General features: G+C 44.8%; 1 protein-coding gene across 1 annotated transcript; it reads left to right on the forward strand.

Annotated features, from left to right (window-relative positions):
- Positions 1-9,331: 9,331 nt before the first annotated feature.
- On the forward strand, positions 9,332-20,197 carry LOC106579646 (protein APCDD1-like). The gene is made up of 4 exons (XM_014159755.3): positions 9,332-9,506; positions 11,131-11,683; positions 17,413-17,734; positions 18,795-20,197. Exons 1-4 carry the CDS (start codon positions 9,427-9,429, stop codon positions 19,244-19,246), a joined length of 1,407 nt encoding a protein of 468 aa, XP_014015230.2. The 5' UTR covers positions 9,332-9,426; the 3' UTR covers positions 19,247-20,197.
- Positions 20,198-20,226: the final 29 nt, after the last annotated feature.

Raw genomic sequence — 20,226 nt, forward strand, 5'->3', positions numbered from 1 at the left:
CCGTTTGCTGCCTGACTGCCTGTAACCCTGTACGCCTGGAAAGTGGCCCTTTTGTTTGACCCTTTTTGCAACTTCTGTCTAGCTTGTCTGAACAGAATATCCTCACGCCTCCTAACTCAAACTCTGTTGCAGCTAAACCTAGTTCTTAAATGTATTTAACCACGATACCAGACAGTTAAATTATTCAGCCTTTTGGGACCCTAAGGAAGATTTGTTTGGGGAGCCACCCCCTCCTGATGGCGGAGAGAAAAATGTACTTTTTAAAGTACTGATGTTATACACATTTTGTTATACACATGTTATACACATTTTGCCATGTGGCTGAGAGAATATTTAGCAATTACATTTTTTTTAATGCAAGTCTACTCATTTTTCCCTGAGGGAGAGAGTAATTCTTGCAATTTTAAAACTAATTTCTGGCAATTCTACACATTTTGCCATGATTTATGCCATGTTAATGAAATCTGAGTGAGAGTGACTAACAAAATCAATGAGGTCCCCCTGGAGGTCAGGGCCCCTGGGCAAGTGCCGTGCCTGGTCGGTATTCGGCCATGATTACTGTAAGTTTAGCTAATCTAAAAATTGATAGCTGACAAGTCTAATTTAGTGACTGTCAGTGACTGACAAAACTAGAGAAAAACTGCTGATGCACAACGAAATTGTATACTTGCATCTTGTGTATTCTACTATTCTAACTGTCAACAGTAAATTCCTATTATTTATATTTCTTTGGGGGGGGGCTTAGGCCTGGAGCCGGGCATGAGTACACATGCTCTAGGCCACCAATGAATCATGCAACAGTCTATTTAACATTGCAACAGTGTATTGTGTAGACATTCTAATACGCTGAAAATTAGAAAAATAAAACTTCTTTGCTCCTCTCAAGAGGCCCTTGCAGTCTACAAATGTCCTCTGCCTTTCAATAGCAGTTTGAGATCTGACCTACTGGGCTCTGTCTCAGTAGTAAACCCCTTAATCTGACCAAATTCACATAGAAATAGTTATTAGATCTATCATTCTAATTGAAAGCATGTCTGAGAAGCAGTAGATATTTTCTATGTGTGCTATTTCTATGCTTCTGTGTTCTTAAATTTCAATTTTGCGTCTTTTACTTTCGGTTTTGTACACCAGCTTTAAACAACTGAAAATACAATATATTTGGGTACGCCCTTCTCTCCCGATTGCTCAGTTTGGCCGGGTGGCCAGCTCTAGGAAGAGTCTTGGTGATTCCAAACTTCTTCCATTTAAGAATGATGGAGGCCACTGTGTTCTTGGGGACCTTCAATGCTGCAGCCATTTTTTGGTACCCTTCCCCAGTTCTGTGCCTCGATACAATCCTGTCTCGGAGCTCTACGGACAATTCCTTCGACTTCATGGTTTGGTTTTTGCTCTGTCATGCACTGTCAACTGTGGGACACTATATAGACAGGTGTGTGCCTTTCCAAATCATGTCCAATCAATTGAATTTACCACAGGTGGACTCCAATAAAGTTGTAGAAACATCTTAAGGATGATCAATGGAAACAGGATGCACCTGACCTTAATTTCGAGCCTCATAGCAAATTGTCTGAATACTTATGTAAATAAGGTATTTCTGTTAGTCATTTTTAATAAATTAGAAAGAAAAAAAAACTTTCGCTTTGTCATCATGGGGTATTGTGTGTAGATTGATGAGGACAATAAAAAAAAAAATCTATTTTAGAATAAGGCTGTAATGTAACAAAATGTGGAAAAAGTGAATGGGTCATATCATACTAAAGGGAGTATCTCCGATTTACGTACAGAATAATACGAAATGCTCTGAGATCACATTGATCACTCTCTCTCTCATAACTTTGTTGGTCATTGTTTGGACAGTTTTTATCTGCAAGGGAGCAATACAAAAATAATACACTGAACCTGATTGGTGCATCCATTCGCTGTTGGTGTTGTGAGCTTGGCATGCCCCGGAGGAAACAGAAAGCCTAGTCAGAATGCTCATTGTTCTAGGTCCTCATTTGAAGTTTGGGCTTGCGAGAAGACTTTGTAGAACAACAGCCAGTGCTCTTGATCTTCCATAGCCTTGTTATTAATGGCAGTTAGCCATCTATGGATGTGGAAGGTTCAGTTCAAACTGCTACTGAGATGCTTGTTACTGATCCTCCAATGGTTGGACTCCTTTTTTCAAATGTTCAAATGTTCTGGGCTACATTTTTAAATGAGGGTTATTATTAATGACTGAATCAGTCTACTTTATGGCAGTTCACAATCTATGGATGTGGAAGGATTGGTTCCTTCAAACAAATCCTCCAATGATCATCAGTTCAGGTTTCTCTTCTTTTTTTCTCTTAAATTAGGGTTATTATTAATGACTGATTATAATTGCTTATTTTTGAAACAGCAGGGGGAGACAACCCAATGGGACTCGACTCGTTTTCAGAACCCCAGAGCCAGAACGACATTCCTTCTTTCCCAGATCTGGCTGTGTTAGTGTCTTCTTGTGTTGGTCGTCAAAGCACCATATGACCACCACATTGAGATGTTCAAGCAACAACACTCACTGCGTAATGTTTCTCCTTCAATTATTTTACAGACAGTTGGCTTGTCAAGCAGTTTGCCTGAGGATGAAACTTTTGTCTGGTTTGTCTGATCAGACACAGAGATGACCTGTCTGAAGAAGAACGCTTGATTTTCCCTGTTCTCACATAAGTTATTCTGTTATTAGTTAAGAATAAGAATAAATACTGTGTTGTCCATTTACTGGTTACTCACTGGGCAAAAATATATGTGACAATGTTGGAACAATTTGGAAAACTGATTGGATTTGAAAAAAGTCATCAACTTCAGAGAATTTCGTCTTTTTGTTTCACACCACTTTTAACCTACATCCAATGACATGGTGACATTTTTGATTGATATCAATCAAATCAAATCAAATGTTATTTGTCACATGCGGAGAATACAACAAGTGTAGACTTTACCGTGAAATGCTTACTTACAAACCCTTAACCAGCAATGCTGTTTTAAGAAAAATAAGAGTTAAGACAAATATTTACTAAATAAACTGAAGTAAAAAGTAACAATAAAATAACAATAATGAGGCTATACACAGGTGTACCGGTACACAGTCAATGTGCGGGGGTACAGGTAGGGGTAAAGTGACTATGCATAGATAATAAACAGTGAGTAGCAGCAGCGTAATTTCCAAAAAATATATAATAATAATAAATAACTAAAAAGTAAACCATTTTACTTTTTTTTTTTAAATGAATAAATTGGGGGGGCAATGCAAATAGTCTGGGTTGTCATTTGATTAGCTGTTGAGCAGTCTTATGGCTTGGGGGTAGAAGCTGTTAAGAAGCCTTTTGGACCTAGACTTGGCACTCCGGTGCCGCTTGCCGTGCGGTAGCAGAGAGAACAGTCTATGACTTGGGTGGCTGGAGTCTGGCAATTTTCAAATCAAATTTTATTGGTCACATACACATGGTTAGCAGATGTTAATGCGAGTGTAGCGAAAATGCTTGTGCTTCTAGTTCCAACCGTGCAGTAATATCTAACAAGTAATCTAACAATTTCACAACAACTACCTTATACACACAAGTGTAAAGGAATGAATAAGAATATGTACATATAAATATATGGATGAGCGATGGCCGAACAGCATAGGCAAGATGCAGTAGATGGTATAGAGTACAGTATATACATATGAGATGAGTAATGTAGGGTATGGAAACATTATATAAAGTGGCATTGTTTAAAGTGACCAGTGATACATGTATTACATCCAATTTTTAATTATTAAAGTGGCTAGAGATTTGAGTCAGTATGTTGGCAGCAGCCACTCAATGTTAGTGATGGCCGTTTAACAGTCTGATGGCCTTGAGATTGAAGCTGTTTTTCAGTCTCTCGGTCCCAGCGTTGATGCACCTGTACTGACCTCGCCTTCTGGATGATAGCGGGGTGAACAGGCCGTGGCTCGGGTGGTTGTTGTCCTTGATGATCTTTTTGGCCTTCCTGTGACATCGGGTGTTGTACGTGTCCTGGAAGGCAGGTAGTTTGCCCCCGGTGATGCGTTGTGCAGACCTCACTACCCTCTGGAGAGCCTTACGGTTGTGGGCGGAGCGGTTGCCGTACCAGGCAGTGATACAGCCCAACAGGATGCTCTCGATTGTGCATCTGTAAAAGTTTGTGAGTGTTTTTGGTGACAAGCCAAATTTCTTCAGCCTCCTGAGGTTGAAGAGGCGCTGTTGCGCCTTCTTAAACACGCTTTCTGTGTGGGTGGACCATTTCAGTTTGTCCGTGATGTGTATGCCGAGGAACTTAAAACTTTCCACCTTCTCCACTACTGTCCCGTCGATGTGGATAGGGGGGTGCTCCCTCTGCTGTTTCCTGAAGTCCACGATCATCTCCTTTGTTTTGTTGACATTGAGTGTGAGGTGATCTTCCTGACACCACACTCTGAGGGCCCTCACCTCCTCCCTGTAGGCTGTCTTGTCCTTGTTGGTAATCAAGCCTACCACTGTAGTGTCATCTGCAAACTTGATGATTAAGTTGGAGGCGTGCATGGCCACGCAGTCATGGGTGGACAGGGAGGACAGGAGAGGGCTGAGAACGCACCCTTGTGGGGCCCCAGTGTTGAGGATCAGCGGGGTGCAGATGTTGTTTCCTACCCTCACCACCTTGGGGCGGCCCGTCAGAAAGTCCAGAACCCAGTTGCACAGGGCGGGGTCGAGACCCAGGGTCTCAAGCTTAATGACGAGTTTGGAGGGAACTATGGTGTTAAATGCTGAGCTGTAATCGATGAACAGCTTTCTTACATAGGTATTCCTCTTGTCCAGATCGGTTAGGGCAGTGTGATTGCGTCGTGTGTGGACCTATTGGGGCGGTAAGCAAATTGGAGTGGGTCTAGGGTGTCAGGTAGGGGGGAGGTGATATGGTCCTTGACTAGTCTCTCAAAGCACTTCATGATGACGGAAGTGAGTGCTACGGGGCGATAGTCGTTTAGCTCAGTTACCTTAGCTTTCTTGGGAACAGGAACAATGGTGGCCCTCTTTGAAGCATGTGGGAACAGCAGACTGGGATAGGGATTGATTGAATATGTCCATAAACACACCATCCAGCTGGTCTGCGGATGCTCTGAGGACGCGGCCGGGGATGCCGTCTGGGCCGGCAGCCTTGCGAGGGTTAACATGTTTGAATGTTTTACTCACGTTGGCTGCGGTGAAGGAAAGTCTGCAGGTTTTGGAAGCGGGCACTGTCAGTGGCACTGTATTGTCCTCAAAGCAAGCAAAGAAGTTGTTTAATTGGTCTGGGAGCAAGATGTCGGTGTCTGCAACGGAGCTGGTTTTCGTTTTGTAATCCGGGATTGACTGAAGACCCTGCCACATATGTCTCGTGTCTGAGCCGGTGAATTGCGACTCTGTCTCTATACTGACACTTAGCTTGTTTGATTGCCTTGCGGAGGGAAAAGCTACACTGTTTGTATTCGGTCATGTTTCCGGTCGCCTTGCCATGATTAAAAGCAGTGGTTCGCACTTTCAGTTTTGCGTGAGTGCTGTCATCAATCCAAGGTTTCTGGTTGGGGAAGGTTTTAATAGTCACCGTGGGTACAACATCACCGATGCAGTTGCTAATAAACTCGCTCACCAAATCAGCGTATACATCAATGTTGTTGTCTGAGGCTATCCGGAACATATCCCAGTTCACGTGATCGAAGCAATCTTGAAGCGTGGAATCAGATTGGTTGGACCAGCGTTGAACAGACCTGAGCACGGGCGTTTCCTGTTTAAGTTTCTGTCTATAGGCTGGGAGCAACAAAATGGAGTTGTGGTCAGATTTGCCGAAAGGAGGGCTTTATATGCGTCGCGGAAGTTAGAGTAGCAACGATCAAGAATTTTGCCAGCCCGGGTCGCGCATTCAATATGCTGATCAAATTTAGGGAGCCTTGTTTTCAGATTAGCCTTGTTAAAATCCCCAGCTACAATAAATGCAGCCTCAGGATATTTTAAGCTCTTCCTCTGACACCGCCTGGTATAGAGGTCCTGGATGGCAGGAAGCTTGGCCCCAATGATGTACTGGGCTATGCGCACTACCCTCTGTAGCGCCTTATGGTCAGATACCAAGCAGTTGCCATAGCAGGCGGTGATGCAACCAGTCAAGATGCTCTCGATGCTGCCAGCTGTAGACATTTTTGAGAATCTGAGGACACATGACAAATCTTTTCAGCCTCCTGAAGAGGAATAGGCGTTGTCGTGCCCTGTTCACGACTTTCTTGGTGTGTTTGGACCGTGATCGTTTGTTGGTGATGTGGACACCAAGGAACTTGAAGTTCTCAACCTACTTCACTACAGCCCTGTTGATGAAAATGGGGGCGTGCTAAATGATTTCACATTGAATTCCCATTTATTGACAGCTCAACCAAATGTAAATCAAAACTAAACATTTAACTAATGTCTGTGCCCAGTGGGTATCTACTCTAGGTCATATAATCAGGATTTTAGTTATAGTTTCTAGTGCCTAATACACCTCAAATCACTTCAGTCTGGATGTTAATGTTAAAGCCCAGCGTGGGATTTCTATCCATCTATCTGTATCTGCCATCCCTCCACAATTCTTGCCATTCCCGTCTTCCAGAAAGTGATCTGTCCTCTCAAAGGGCCTGAGTGAAGATGAGGTCAGCTGATTCCTTTCTGTAAGGGGCCGCTAACCCTTGACTTCTGGGTCCTGTCACCCCCGGCAACAAAGGCCAGAAGGATTCCCTCCCTAATCGGCCTCCAGACCTCCCTGAGCAGGAGAGGAGCCCTGTAGAGGACCACAGACACAGCTAAGACCACAGACACAGCTGCTCTTTTCATCTCCTCACAGACACTCCCTCATTCATTCTCTGGTCCTTCAATGGAGGATCTCCATTAAACATGTCTTTTAGTCCAAGATTATTCTGTGTCCAGTGTCCGGGAAACTGTCCCAAAGTGCATGTAGGAGTGCTTTTATGTTATAGTTCTAAAGCACAGCTTAGCACCTGACAGTCAACATTGGGAAACATGTAGTGGTATTTCACAAGTCCTTGTTTCACTGAAACAAGTTCAAACATCGGTGGAAATGTATCAGCATGTATGGAGGGAAGGGATAGGGGGATGGAGAAGGTGTGACAGGATGTCAGTCAGTGATTGGTGTCAAGTTTAAATACTTGTACTTTATAGCATGTTGACTATCTTCAATAGCTCTTTGTCCAGACATTGACATTGAGGAAACATTTATATCTCCTTGATTAAACCACAAACTGAGATTTGATACCAGAACCGTTCAATGCCTTCATCAATTGCAATACTAAGTACTTATTCAAGACATACCCATTCATGGACATGACATATAATTTTTGTTACTTTCTCGGGTTGCATTTTCACCCCTCTGAGCATCAAAAGGGCATCCAACACAAGCATGTTTCATTAAGCAACACAAATGCCCTTAGTAAGTATATTTTGGTCTTGTTAAATACACTTAGGTTCCCTGGAGGGTTTGGGTGAGCCAGTGCTAGGCGTAGAGGAGTAGACTTTCACTTCTGCACACACACACACACACACACACACACACACACACACACACACACACACACACACACACACACACACACACACACACACACACACACACACACACACAGAGCGCAGAACACACACCAACGTGAGACCTTCAACGACTTAGTAGATGAATATCAAAATATAAGGACGCTGAAGTTGGCCATAATGATGGTAGCGATATTGTAAATATATATTGTTTACATTGATAAATAGATTATGGATTTTTATAGATGTGTCTGGATACAATGTATCAAATAATATATTCTCTCAGTGCATGAATTGGTTATCTTACTGCAATACAAGACATACTGTACAGTAACTAAGAAAGAGTAGTCCATTTGCAGAATCTTGCTATTGGACTTCACAACGTTAGAATACAACGCTTGGGTGTCTCATTCGACTTTGCTATTGACTTCAGGAGCGGGATTTCATACTGCAGGCTTCTTGTATGTTTAGATTCAACCAAGCAGATACATAATTCATGTAGCTGTCACTGAGGAAATGCAGTTAGATTGGAGTGAGAGGGAATTTTTGACCAAGCGCTGACAGATATCTGTCTCACTACTCAACTGCAAGGCATATTTATATTCCACCAAATTATTCATAACCCATGAGATTTGAATGTAAATAGTGAATGCATTTATGTTGCATTTATATTGCTATAGCCTGATGTAACGTTTAGATATTGTGTGATGTGTGTGTTGTATCACTGTACAGTGGATTCATGTATGGTAATACCCTGTATTTCTTTGAATGTGTAATATTTTACATTAATAATCATTTATAACAGTGGTCTGAAATTTGAGAAATTGAAAATCGCCTTATGGTACCGCAGGTCGTCAGTGGCACACTGTTGTGTGCAGACCTAGCTGTCCTTATACTATGGTTGGTTATTTTGTCTCGTTCGGGAGTTGACTTTGATCATGTTCAGAATAGGGTTTGACTCATCGGGTTGTTTGGGGGGGCTGAGTCACAGCACGAGTGCCCTCCTACGAAAGAAAACAGGACTTGTTGTGTGCTGTCAACTATGACACAGACAGACGACAGAGCGAGATGTTCGTCCAATTTAAAATCATTTAAAAAGTCGGATAGAGGAAACCTATAACAAAATAAATTACAAAGTTGCTCTATGAGTCACATCGAACAACGACTTTATTAGTATATTATGAAATGAACTCGTATCAGAGCATCAAGCCACGTTTCTGAGAATGATTGACATCGGAATGTTCTGCGAGGTATTTTATTATTCTGCAATGAACGGTTGGTGATGAAAGGAACAAATGAGAAGAAAGGCAACTGATAATGAATAATACTTGTTAATGGACATAGGAGTGGTTCTTAGCTAATAAATAAAAAAGGTGTCGTCTCAGTCAAGACTAACAATGTTACTGATGAAATGGATTGTCTCTACTGCTGTTCTTTTCAATGGTGAGTTTGGAACATTCAGGTGTAAGTATTTACTAGTGATGTAGCCTAAATATGTTTTATTCCGTATCTATATTGGGCGATATCCTATAATGTTCATTTATATGTAGCCTACCAATTATGTGAAAATGTAATTATGAACAACACCTAGTGGATGATTGTGATATTTCAGTATTAAGTAATAGATCTTTAGCAACGCATGCACTATATTTCCATGTTTGTATAGTAAACTTTTCATAAATGTATAGTATGCTACTAAAGCATATATAATAAAAAAATTACTAACTCATGGAAAAGTTTCCAATGACATCACTCTTTCTCCGCTCCAGGTATTTGTCATGGCTCTCTGCTTCACTCAGACATAAGAGCCAGTGTCGGGACCCTGGGGAGGAAACATGGGCAGCGGCATCAGCACGCTGCTATTGTGGGATTTCAGTGTCAGTACATGCTCCAGCATCTCCAAGCTGGAGACCAGATCTCAGTGCATATGCCCCCCAACATCGCAGGCCACTGGGTATCCACCAGGTAATATCATGTGTAACATGCGCAATTAAACTGTTTGCTATGAACCCTTATTTAGTACAGAATTGTAAGAATGTATAGTCAATATATTGTAGCGATGTCAAAGGGTAGTCCTGACTGGAGCTTTAACACAGGACCTTGCAGCTGTAGACACTTCAGCTGGTATTCGAATATATATTTTTTAAACATTTTTAACCTTTATTTGACTTATTCTAAGATATCTGAACTTCTTGCGGAGGTTGCTAGGCGTTGGGTTTTGTATTTATTAATGATCCCCATTAGTTCCTGCGAAGGAAACAGCTACTCTTCCTGGTGGTCTAGCAACATTAAAGCAGTTATATGCAATTACAAATATTACATGACAAAAAAAAATGTACAATGTATAAACATAATGTATAAAATTAGGGCCTGTAGGACCTTCCTTGTTAATAGTGTTGTTAAGAAGGCAGAGTAGTGCTTTATTATGGCCAGACCTCTCCCCATCTTAGCTACTGTTGCGTCAATGTGTTTTGAACATGACAGTTTACAATCCAGGGTTACTCCAAGCAGTTTAGTCACCTCAATTTGCTCAATTTCAAGATTTAGTCGAGGTTTTGGGTTTAGTGAATGATTTGTCCCAAATACAATGTTTTTATTTTTGAAATATTTAGGACAAAATTATTTCTTTCCACCCATTCTGAAAGTGACTCCAGCTCTTTGTTAAGCAGTGATTTCCTTCGCTGTAGTAGCTGACGTGTATAGTGTTGAGTCATCCATCCGCGCAGTGGTGGTTCTAGACCATTTCAACTGGGGGGGGGGCAAGCTGGGGCCAGTTGTACTGTTAGAGGGGCCAGTTACATTAGACGTTATTGTTGTCATATCGTTTTCTTCACTTTCTTCACATTAGTTATGTAAAAAATATGTCATACTCCACATTTAGGGGGGCCACAAGGGGATCCAAAATTGTTGTCACAGGGGCACTGGACCCCCCCCCCCCCCCCCCCCCCAGAACCGCTAGTGCATCCGCGTAAATATACACACTGGCTTTACTCATGCCACTTTAAGCCAGTGACATGTCATTTATTTATTGCCTTACCTCCCTAATCTTACCTCATTTGCACACACTGTATATAGATTTTTTCTATTGAGTTATTGACTGTACGTTTGTTTATTCCATGTGTAACTCTGTGCTGTTGTTTGTGTCGCACTGCTTTGCTTTATCTTGGCCAGGTCGCAGTTGTAAATGAGAACTTGTTCTCGACTGGCCTACCTGGTTAAATAAAGGCGAAATTTAAAAAAATTATAATAAATTAGTAAAGATTTAAAAAAGTAAGTGGTCTAGACAGCTGCCCAGGGAAATGCCTGATTCTACCTGGATTATGTTGGAGAGGCTTCCATTAAAGAACACCCTCTGGGTTAAGGTCACTCACTACAAGATACAGTACAATAGTACTGTTCTGTATGAAAGCCTACTTGGCACAACAACAGGTTCAGCTTCAGACTTCTTAGTGTAAAGTCTTAGGTGTTGAATCGACTGGTGAAATTAAAGGTGGGGGGGTCGACTCTAGTTACCCACCAGACTCACTGCATAATACCGAAATAACAAATCATTTGACTAAGCCAATTTCATTAATGTTTTCCCCATCAGCTGTGAGGTTAGGCCTGGGTCAGAGTTCATCACCAGGTCCTATCTCTTCCACCACAACCACACCTTCCAGGTCCTCCAGTTCCACTACCGGGACAACCGCTGCTCCTCCCCCACATACACCCTCCTCGCCCGGGGCAAGCTGTACCTGCGCCAGGCCTCCTGGGTGGTTCGCGGAGGCACCGAGGCCGACTATCAGCTTCACAGCGTCCAGGTTGTGTTCCACAGCCCCGAGGCAGCCATGGACCTCAGCCAGTGGCTCAAGCCCAGCTGTGGACCTCCGTCCCTAGGTGGAGGGGGAAAGTGGGAGCCCTGGGAGCCCCACGTCAGCTATGACCTGTGGAGTGAGGAGGAGCAGGGGAGGGACTGTGCCCATAGGCTGGGTTTCACTATGAATGAGCTGCAGCTGGTGCGTGTGGAGCGGCGCCGCCGTCATGGTGTCTGGCTCCCTGATGACCACAACGAGGAGCTCTTCCTGGGGGACGTCCACACTGAGCACACCCAGAGGACCCACCACACACCCACCAGCTACCAGCCGCCACTGCAGAACACCAAGGTCAGTCATAGAGATATATATTATGCTCTAATCTAGTCTACTATATTTCTATGGTCAGGGTCTCTTTGTTATCACATCCATACTGAGACCCCATGACAGAGAATCCTTTTCGATTTTTGGGCAGATAGTATCATTTTCAAGCATCTGTGAATTGTGAATCTGTTTGTCAAATCCCTACCAACTGAAAGTATTGTGGGTATTAAAGATGACAAACTGTTGCAGCAATGAAACTACACATGTACAGTAATTGATACGTGATATTCCAGGGCTGTGTATTCCTATTTTCTTTGAACAATCACAGTATTGTCTGTATGTTTTTGTACACAACGACAGACACGTTATGTGAAATGGGAGATAATATGAATTGTGCAAACTGCAAACCCAGCAGCAGAGAAGATCCATGGATTGCAGTGATCATCCGTTGGTTGGTTTTCCACGGGCGCTCTTCAAAGAGAATAGCAAAGAGTGGCGCAGTATGCTCTGCTCTGAATTTCTGAATTCCTGCCCTTACTCTGTGGTAGTGTTGGTGCCTGAGGCTGTACCAAGGACAGAGGGATAAAACTAGAGCCGGACCAGAGAGATGGAACCAGGCCTTCAGTTCAGAAGCTCCCTCCTTTCTTCCCACTCACAAAAGGATTCGTCCCTTTCATGTCGTCGTCCCCCCCCCCAGCATTTACCCATATATCTACCAGCATGTATTTTTTTGAACTAATACAAACAACTCCCTGCCTATAAAGTGTCAGGTCAATGTAAATGAGCTGTGGTTAAAAGCTGAGGCGATTGATGTTGAAAGTGACTCATGCATGCAATGGTGGTGGAGTTACAGTCAGCCTTGAATGAATAGAGTTAGTCACGTTCAGCTAAAACATTAATCTGATGCTCAACCACCGAGTGCAATCTATAAAGGGCTCCACACATAACAGGGGCTTGATGAGCTAATTTACGATATTGTACTCACAACCCAATGACAAGAATCCAAAGCCATAAAGGCAGTCATAGCGTATGATGACATTTTTTATGTTCTGGATGTGAAAATAGCTTATTTTATTTTATTTGTCTATTAAACTGTGTCTCCGTATTCGCCGCTAATGTCATTTTGAAACACGTACCTGTGGCTGATACTGTTTAATGAAGGACTTGAGACCAAGGCACAGACGGCACCTACTGCTTTTCAATGAGCCCCATCCAGAGAAGAGAGAGAGGAGAAGTAGCCCCATCACCGAGTGCATTTTCCAGGCCAGAGAGAAGCTTTTGATTCTTTGCCTTTGGTGGTTGTTTTCATCCCTGCCATCAATCTAGGATGGCAGACCCATGTTAAATGATCTGTTTATTATCTATGCATAGTTACTTTACCCCTACCTACATGTCAGTGGAGGCTCCTCAGAGGAGGAAGGGGAGGACCATCCTCCTAAGTGAATTTCATTTTAAAAAATGTTTAAAAACATTTTTAAAAGTTCTCCTTTTTAGTTAAAATTATACAAAATATATTACCGTCACCAAATAATTGATTGAAACACACTGTTTTGCAATGAAGGTCTATAGTAGCCTCAACAGCACTCTGTAGGGTAGCACCATGGTGTAGCCGGAGGACAGCTAGCTTCCATCCTCCTCTTGGTACATTGATCAATACAAAACCTAGGAGGCTCATGGTTCTCACCCCCTTCCATAGACTTACACAGTAATTATGACAACTTCCGGAGGACGTCCTCCAACCTATCAGAGCTCTTGCAGCATGAACTGACATGTTGTCCACCCAATCAAAGAATCAGAGAATTAATCTAGTACTGAAAGCATAAGCTACAGCTAGCTAGCACTGCAGTGCATAAAATGTGGTGAGTAGTTGACTCAAAGAGAGAGAAAGACAATAGTTGAACTGTTTTCAAGAAATTAATTTCTTCAAAAATGAAGGAGAGGAGAGAGATTTCATCATTTCTTTTCACTTTTAGTTTCACTTACTTAGCTAGCAAGTTCAGCTGGCTAGTCGAGCCTACTCAAACACCTGCTATGTTAGCTAGCTGGCTATGACTATCCAACATAACACTGGAACTCTTCCAAGTCAAGGTAAGCTTTTGGTTTTATACATTTATTGCCACCGGGGCCCCCCGGTGTAACTGCTAAACTGCTTACCGACTATACACTGTAATGTTACTGCATGATTGTAGCGGGTTTACTAACAGATTAGTTATATTAGCTATTTTGACTAGGACGTTACTTTAGCTAATATGGGGACAACGATGTATGCTGTGTGTAGCGGTTATGACATGGTTTGAAAGGTTTTTTCGTCTGGTCACATACAGCTTATGTGTTGTGCATTGAAGTCCACAAATGAAGGGAAAAGGTGAAAGGAGGAGAGGGCATAGAGGTGAGAAGGAATAAAAAGTGGCTGCTATGAAAGTGAACTGTGTTTGCGGGTGATCAGGGGTGTATTCATTCCGCCAATTCTGTTGAAAAACGTTTCTTAAACGGAAGCAAACGAAACGGGGATAAATACCTGAATTTGTCCAATAGAAACTATCATTTGCAACTGTTGGAAAAGATAAGCTAGATGCAGGCAAGAGTGTGCAAGGCGGTATTGAATGTGTCACTGTGTGTCACCTCAAAATGTTGTCTCTAATGTTTCATTCATAGGCTAGGTTGTAGCAACCGCATGATGGGTATAGGGAAAATTTGAGGATCATGTAGTAGCCTAAACCTATCGATGTTACATTGAACTGGGTGAATGGGAATATGAATGACAATCATCCAATAAGGCTGTAATAGAAATAAGGCCATGCTCTTGAAAGAAATGAATTGTCCTCCCTCATCATAAATGGCACTGACCGCCACTGCTACATGTACAAATGACCTCGACTAACCTGTACCTCCGCACATTGACTCGGTACTATTGTTTTTTTATTGTGTTACTTTTTTAGTAAATCTTTTCTTAACTCTATTTTCTCTATTTTCTCAAAACTGGTTAAGGGCTTGTAAGTAAGCATTTCACTGTAAGGTGAATACCTGTTGTATTCGGCGCATATGACAAATAAAATTGTATCTGATTTGCAGTGGTGCCAGGAACACTCCCAAGTAGCATATGAGAAGACAGTCTGCCAAGCTTCTCCTTTATTAGCTGGGTGGGTCAGAGTCAAACAACAGTTTGAATGGCCTCGTTTGTGTTTTTCATCATCATGATTGATTGTCTGTTGACATTTCAGTGTTACCATCAGTGATGCTATTTATCACCATGCTGTGACTCATTAAACCGCTTAGAAATCTGAAATATAGTTCAGACTTGTAATGCTTGGGCGTAGTGGAGGACGAATCAGACGCAGGAAGCATACGGGTGATGGCTTTTTAATGAGCGACACAGCAAAACACCTGCCACCCCAAATAGCGAACTGAGCGCACACAAAAATCAAAGTGCCCCAAACACAGGGGACAAAACACAATGAGCGCAAAACCACGCACTAGCGCTAAATACATACAGCGCGTCACAAAGAAACCAACAGAGAAACAATCCCGCACAAAGAGCAGGCGGGCCAACTAGCTAATATAGCCCCGCTAATCAACCCAACTAAGGACAGGTGCAAACAATAACAGAAAGGGGAAAACAAAAAGGAATCAGTGGCAGCTAGTAGGCCGGTGACGACAACCGCCGAGCGCCACCCGAGCAGGAGGGGGCGCCACCTTCGGTGGGAGTTGTGACAGTACCCCCCCCCCCCGACGCACTGCTCCTGCAGCGCGCCGACACCGGCCTCGAGGGCGACCCGGAGGGCGAGGCGCAGGGCGATCCGGGCGGAGGCGATGGAAATCCTTCAACATGGATGGGTCCAAGACGTCCTCCGCCGGTACCCAGCACCTCTCCTCCGGGCCGTACCCCTCCCAGTCCACCAGGAACTGCAGGCCCCTCACCCGGCGTCTCGAGTCCAGAATGGCCCATATGCTGTACGCCGGGGACCCCCCGATGTCCAGAGGGGGCGGAGGGACCTCCGGAACCTCACCTTCCTGTAGGGGACCAGCTACCACTGGCCTGAGGAGAGACACATGAAACGAGGGGTTAATACGGTAATAGGAAGGGAGTTGTAACCGATAACACACCTCGTTTATCCTCCTCAGGACTTTGAAGGGCCCCACACACTGCGGCCCCAGCTTCCGGCAGGGCAAGCGGAGGGGCAGGTTCCGGGTCGAGAGCCAGACCCTGTCCCCCAGTACGAACACGGGGGCCTCACTGCGGTGGCGGTCAGCGCTCCTCTTCTGCCGTCCACTTGCTTGCTTCAGGGATTCCTGGACGGCTCTCCAGGTCTCCTTGGAGCGCTGTACCCATTCCTCCACCGCAGGAGCCTCGGTCTGGCTCTGGTGCCATGGTGCCAGGACCGGCTGGTAACCCAACACACACTGAAAGGGTGACAGGTTAGTGGAGGAGTGACGAAGTGAGTTCTGGGCTAACTCCGCCCACTCCCGTACCTCACCCACTCCCCTGGCCGGTCCTGGCAATATGACCGCAAAAACCTGCCCACCTCCTGGTTCACCCTCTCCGCCTGCCCATTGCTCTCGGGGTGATAACCGGAGGTCAAACTGACTGAGACCCCCAGACGCTCCATAAACCCCTTCCAGACCCTGGATGTGAACTGGGAACCTCGATCAGAGACAATGTCCTCCGGCACCCCGTAGTGCCTGAAGACGTGGGTAAATAGGGCCTCCGCAGTCTGCAGGGCCGTAGGGAGACCGGGCAACGGGAGGAGACGGCAGGACTGAAAACGGATCTACAACCACCAGGATCGTAGTGCTCCCCTGAGACGGGGGGAGATCTGTCAGGAAGTTTACAGATAGGTGCGACCATGGCCGTTGTGGAACGGGGAGGGGCTGTAACTTCCCTCTCGGGAGATGCCTAGGAGCCTTACTCTGGGCGCACACCGAACAGGAAGAGACATAGAACCTCACGTCCTTAGCCAAGGTGGGCCACCAGTACTTCCCCCTGAGACTCCGCACTGTCCTCGCCACACCAGGATGACCCGAAGAGGGTAGAGTGTGAGCCCACTGAATCAATTGATCACGGACACCGAGCGGCATGTACATGCGACCCACGGGACACTGCGAAGGCGCAGGTTCCAATACTAACGCCCGCTCGATGTCCGAGTCCACCTCCCATACCACCGGTGCCACCAGCATAGACGCTGGAATGATGGGAGTCGGATCGATGGGCCGGTCCTCAGTGTCATAGAGACGGGACAGCGCGTCGGCCCTCGTGTTCAGGGAGCCTGGTCTATAGGAAATCGTGAACCTAAACCGGGTGAAGAACATGGCCCACCTTGCCTGACGCGGACTGAGCGCACACAAAAATCAAAGTGCCCCAAACACAGGGGATAAAACACAATGAGCGCAAAACCACACACTAGCGCTAAATACATACAGCGCGTCACAAAGAAACCAACAGAGAAACAATCCCGCACAAAGAGCAGGCGGGCCAACTAGCTAATATAGCCCCGCTAATCAACCAAACTAAGGACAGGTGCAAACAATAACAGAAAGGGGGAAAACAAAAATAATCAGTGGCAGCTAGTAGGCCGGTGACGCCGACCGCTGAGCGCCACCCGAGCAGGAGGGGGCGCCACCTTTGGTGGGAGTCGTGACAAGACTTTTGTGTTAAACATCAAAATGGGATGCATTCCAACATCTACAGTCTCTTGCTGGTGTGTGAATTTCTTTTGAATCACAATATGAAAACGTAACATTCTGAAACATTATTGCAGAACCATGAGCGTACCTGCAGTGTCTGCCGAGTCATTGCCGGGGCGGACGAGCACCATCCTCCCATCCTGCCCTGCGAAGACAACCTGCCCGTCAAACTAGAGGGCCAATGGGTGAGCCAGCGCTGCGAGGTACGCCCTGGGGTCCTCTTCCTGACCCGCCATTTTGTTTTCCACGACCACAACTGCACTTGGGAGGGTCACTACTGGCATTACGCCGACCCAGTGTGCAGACAGCCAACGTTCAGCCTGTACGCCCGGGGTCACTACAGCCACGCGGTCCTATCCACCAGGGTAATGGGAGGGACAGAGTTTGTCTTCACAGGTAGGTGTTACTGTCACAATAAATCTAAATATACTGAACAAAAATATAAAACAAAACATTCCACAATTTCTAAGATTTTACTGACTTAGAGTTAAAAACTCAGTCTATTTAAATAAATTCATCAGGTCCTAATCTATGGATTTCACATGACTGGGAATACAAATGTGCATCTGTTGATCACAGGATCAGAAAACCAGTCAGTATCTGGTCAGTACCAGTCAGTATCCACCATTTGCCTCATGCAGCGTGATACATCTCCTTCGCTTAGCGTTGATCAGGCTGTTGATAGTGGCCTATGGTATGTTGTCCCACTCCTCTTCAATGGCTGTGTGAAGTTGCTGGATATTGGTGGGAACTGGAACACGTTGTCGTACACGTCGATCCAGAGCATCCCAAACATGCTCAATGGGTGACATGTCTGGTGAGTATGCAGGCCGTGGAAAAACGGGGGCATTTTCAGCTTCCAGGAATTGTGTACACATCCTTGCTACATGGGGCTGTGCATTAGCATGCTGAAATGTGAGGTGATGGCGGCGGATGAATGGCACGACAATGGGCCTCAGGATCTCGTCATGCTATCTTTGTGCATTTCAATTTCCATCAATAAAATGCATTTATGTTTGTTGTCTGTAGCTTATGCCTGCCTGTACCATAACCCCACCGCCGACCTTGGGGCACTCTGTTCACAACGTTGACATCAGCAAACTGTTTGCCCACACGACGCCATACACCTGGTCTGCGGTTGTGAGGCCAGTTTGACGTACTGCAAAATTCTTTAAAACAACATTGGAGGTGGCTTATGGTAGTCAGCATGCCAATTGCACGCCCCTTAAAAACTTGAGGCATCTGTGGCATTGTGTTGTGTGACAAAACTGCACATTTTAGAGTGGCATTTTATTGTCCCCAGCACAAGGTGCACCTGTGTAATGAAACATGGGACCAACACTTTACATGTTGCATTTATATTTTTGTTCAGTGTATATAAATGATCACAGCTAATGATCATGCCATTATTAGTGTGCATAACAACCAACCTGACTAATCCCCTCTTGGTCTTCAGTGGACCACATGAGGGTGACCCCAATGGACCGGGCCACCACCTCCCTGCTCAACGTCTTCCAGGGCAAGGAGTGCGGGGCGGAGGGCTCATGGCGCCAGGGTCTGGAGCAGGATGTCACCCCCACCCATGGCTGTGCTGCCCTGGGCATCCGGCTGCCCCACACTGAGTACGAACTCTTCCGCATGGAGCGAGACTATGCGAACCGCCTCCTTCTCTTCAACGGCCAGAGGCCCACGGATGGCTCCAGCCCTAACCAGCCCCACAAGACAGCCACCTCCTACCAGGCTCCCCTAGTGCAGTGTGCAGGGGCTGGCCACGGGCCAGCAGAGTGGAGGGAAACTGACGAGCTCCAAAGACTGTGGAGTAGCTGCTGCAGACACAGAGGTAGTGGCATGGTGGATATGGTTAGACTGCTGCTTATTACTGCTATCTCCATTCTGCATCTCAGGTAGGAGTAGCTGAATGTTACTGTTGTTGTGGAGCAGCACTTCATTGACTGTGTATTGGACTTTCAGACTCTTTGAATACAGCATATGTGATGGCAATGTTGAATTGTTACATTCTATTATTCAGAGTCGTGTTCAGTAGACATCAAATGAAGAAAACGCTTTGACAGGAAGTGAAACTGGGAAGTACTGTACTCGTCCAATAAGAAATGCTTTTTTCCTATGGTGTGCCCAACACAACACAAGTTGTCTATGGCCGTGATTCAATCTGATTGTGATTTGTCGACAATGTGCCATCAGCGATCGACAGTTTCTACATACATTTTTAGACTTATACATTTTTTTTATTTAACTACGCAAGTCAGTTAAGAACAAATTCTTATTTACAATGACGGCCTACCCCGGCCAAACCCTAATGACGCTGGGCTAATTGTGCACCGCCCTATGGGACTCCCAATTACGGCCAGTTGTGATACAGCCTGGATTCAAACCAGGGTCTGTAGTGACGCCTCTAGCACTGAGATGCAGTGCCTTAGACCACTGCGCCCCTCAATACATTTTAGTCATACATATTGATTCTTGAAGACTATAACTTATGCCTCATGAGCTTAGTTCAACTGTTATACCCAATCAAACTTCTTTTAACTCCAATATTTGTAAACATTGTAAATGTAAACTCTGTATAGCCTCAACACATGGTCAAACTATACATTTGATGTAACGGATGGGCGACGGCTTTGTTGTTTTAACTGCTGATTGGCCCTAAAGACCTATTTGGTCATTTCCAAATGAGCTGACATATGCAGCGTTTACCGTGAATGCAGTCTCCGCAAATATTGCCTTTAAAAGCTGCATTGTCGACAAAGCGCAATCGGATTGAATCCTGGCCTGTGGTATCATGCTTCATGCAGCTCACTCCAATGACATTTGCATGTTCATCACAGAGTTCGGGATTTTGGAGTTAACAAAATGGAAGATACCGTATA

Source organism: Salmo salar, chromosome 19 (genome assembly GCF_965601325.2).
Source record: "Salmo salar chromosome 19, fSalSal1, whole genome shotgun sequence".
NCBI classification, from domain to species: domain Eukaryota; kingdom Metazoa; phylum Chordata; class Actinopteri; order Salmoniformes; family Salmonidae; genus Salmo; species Salmo salar.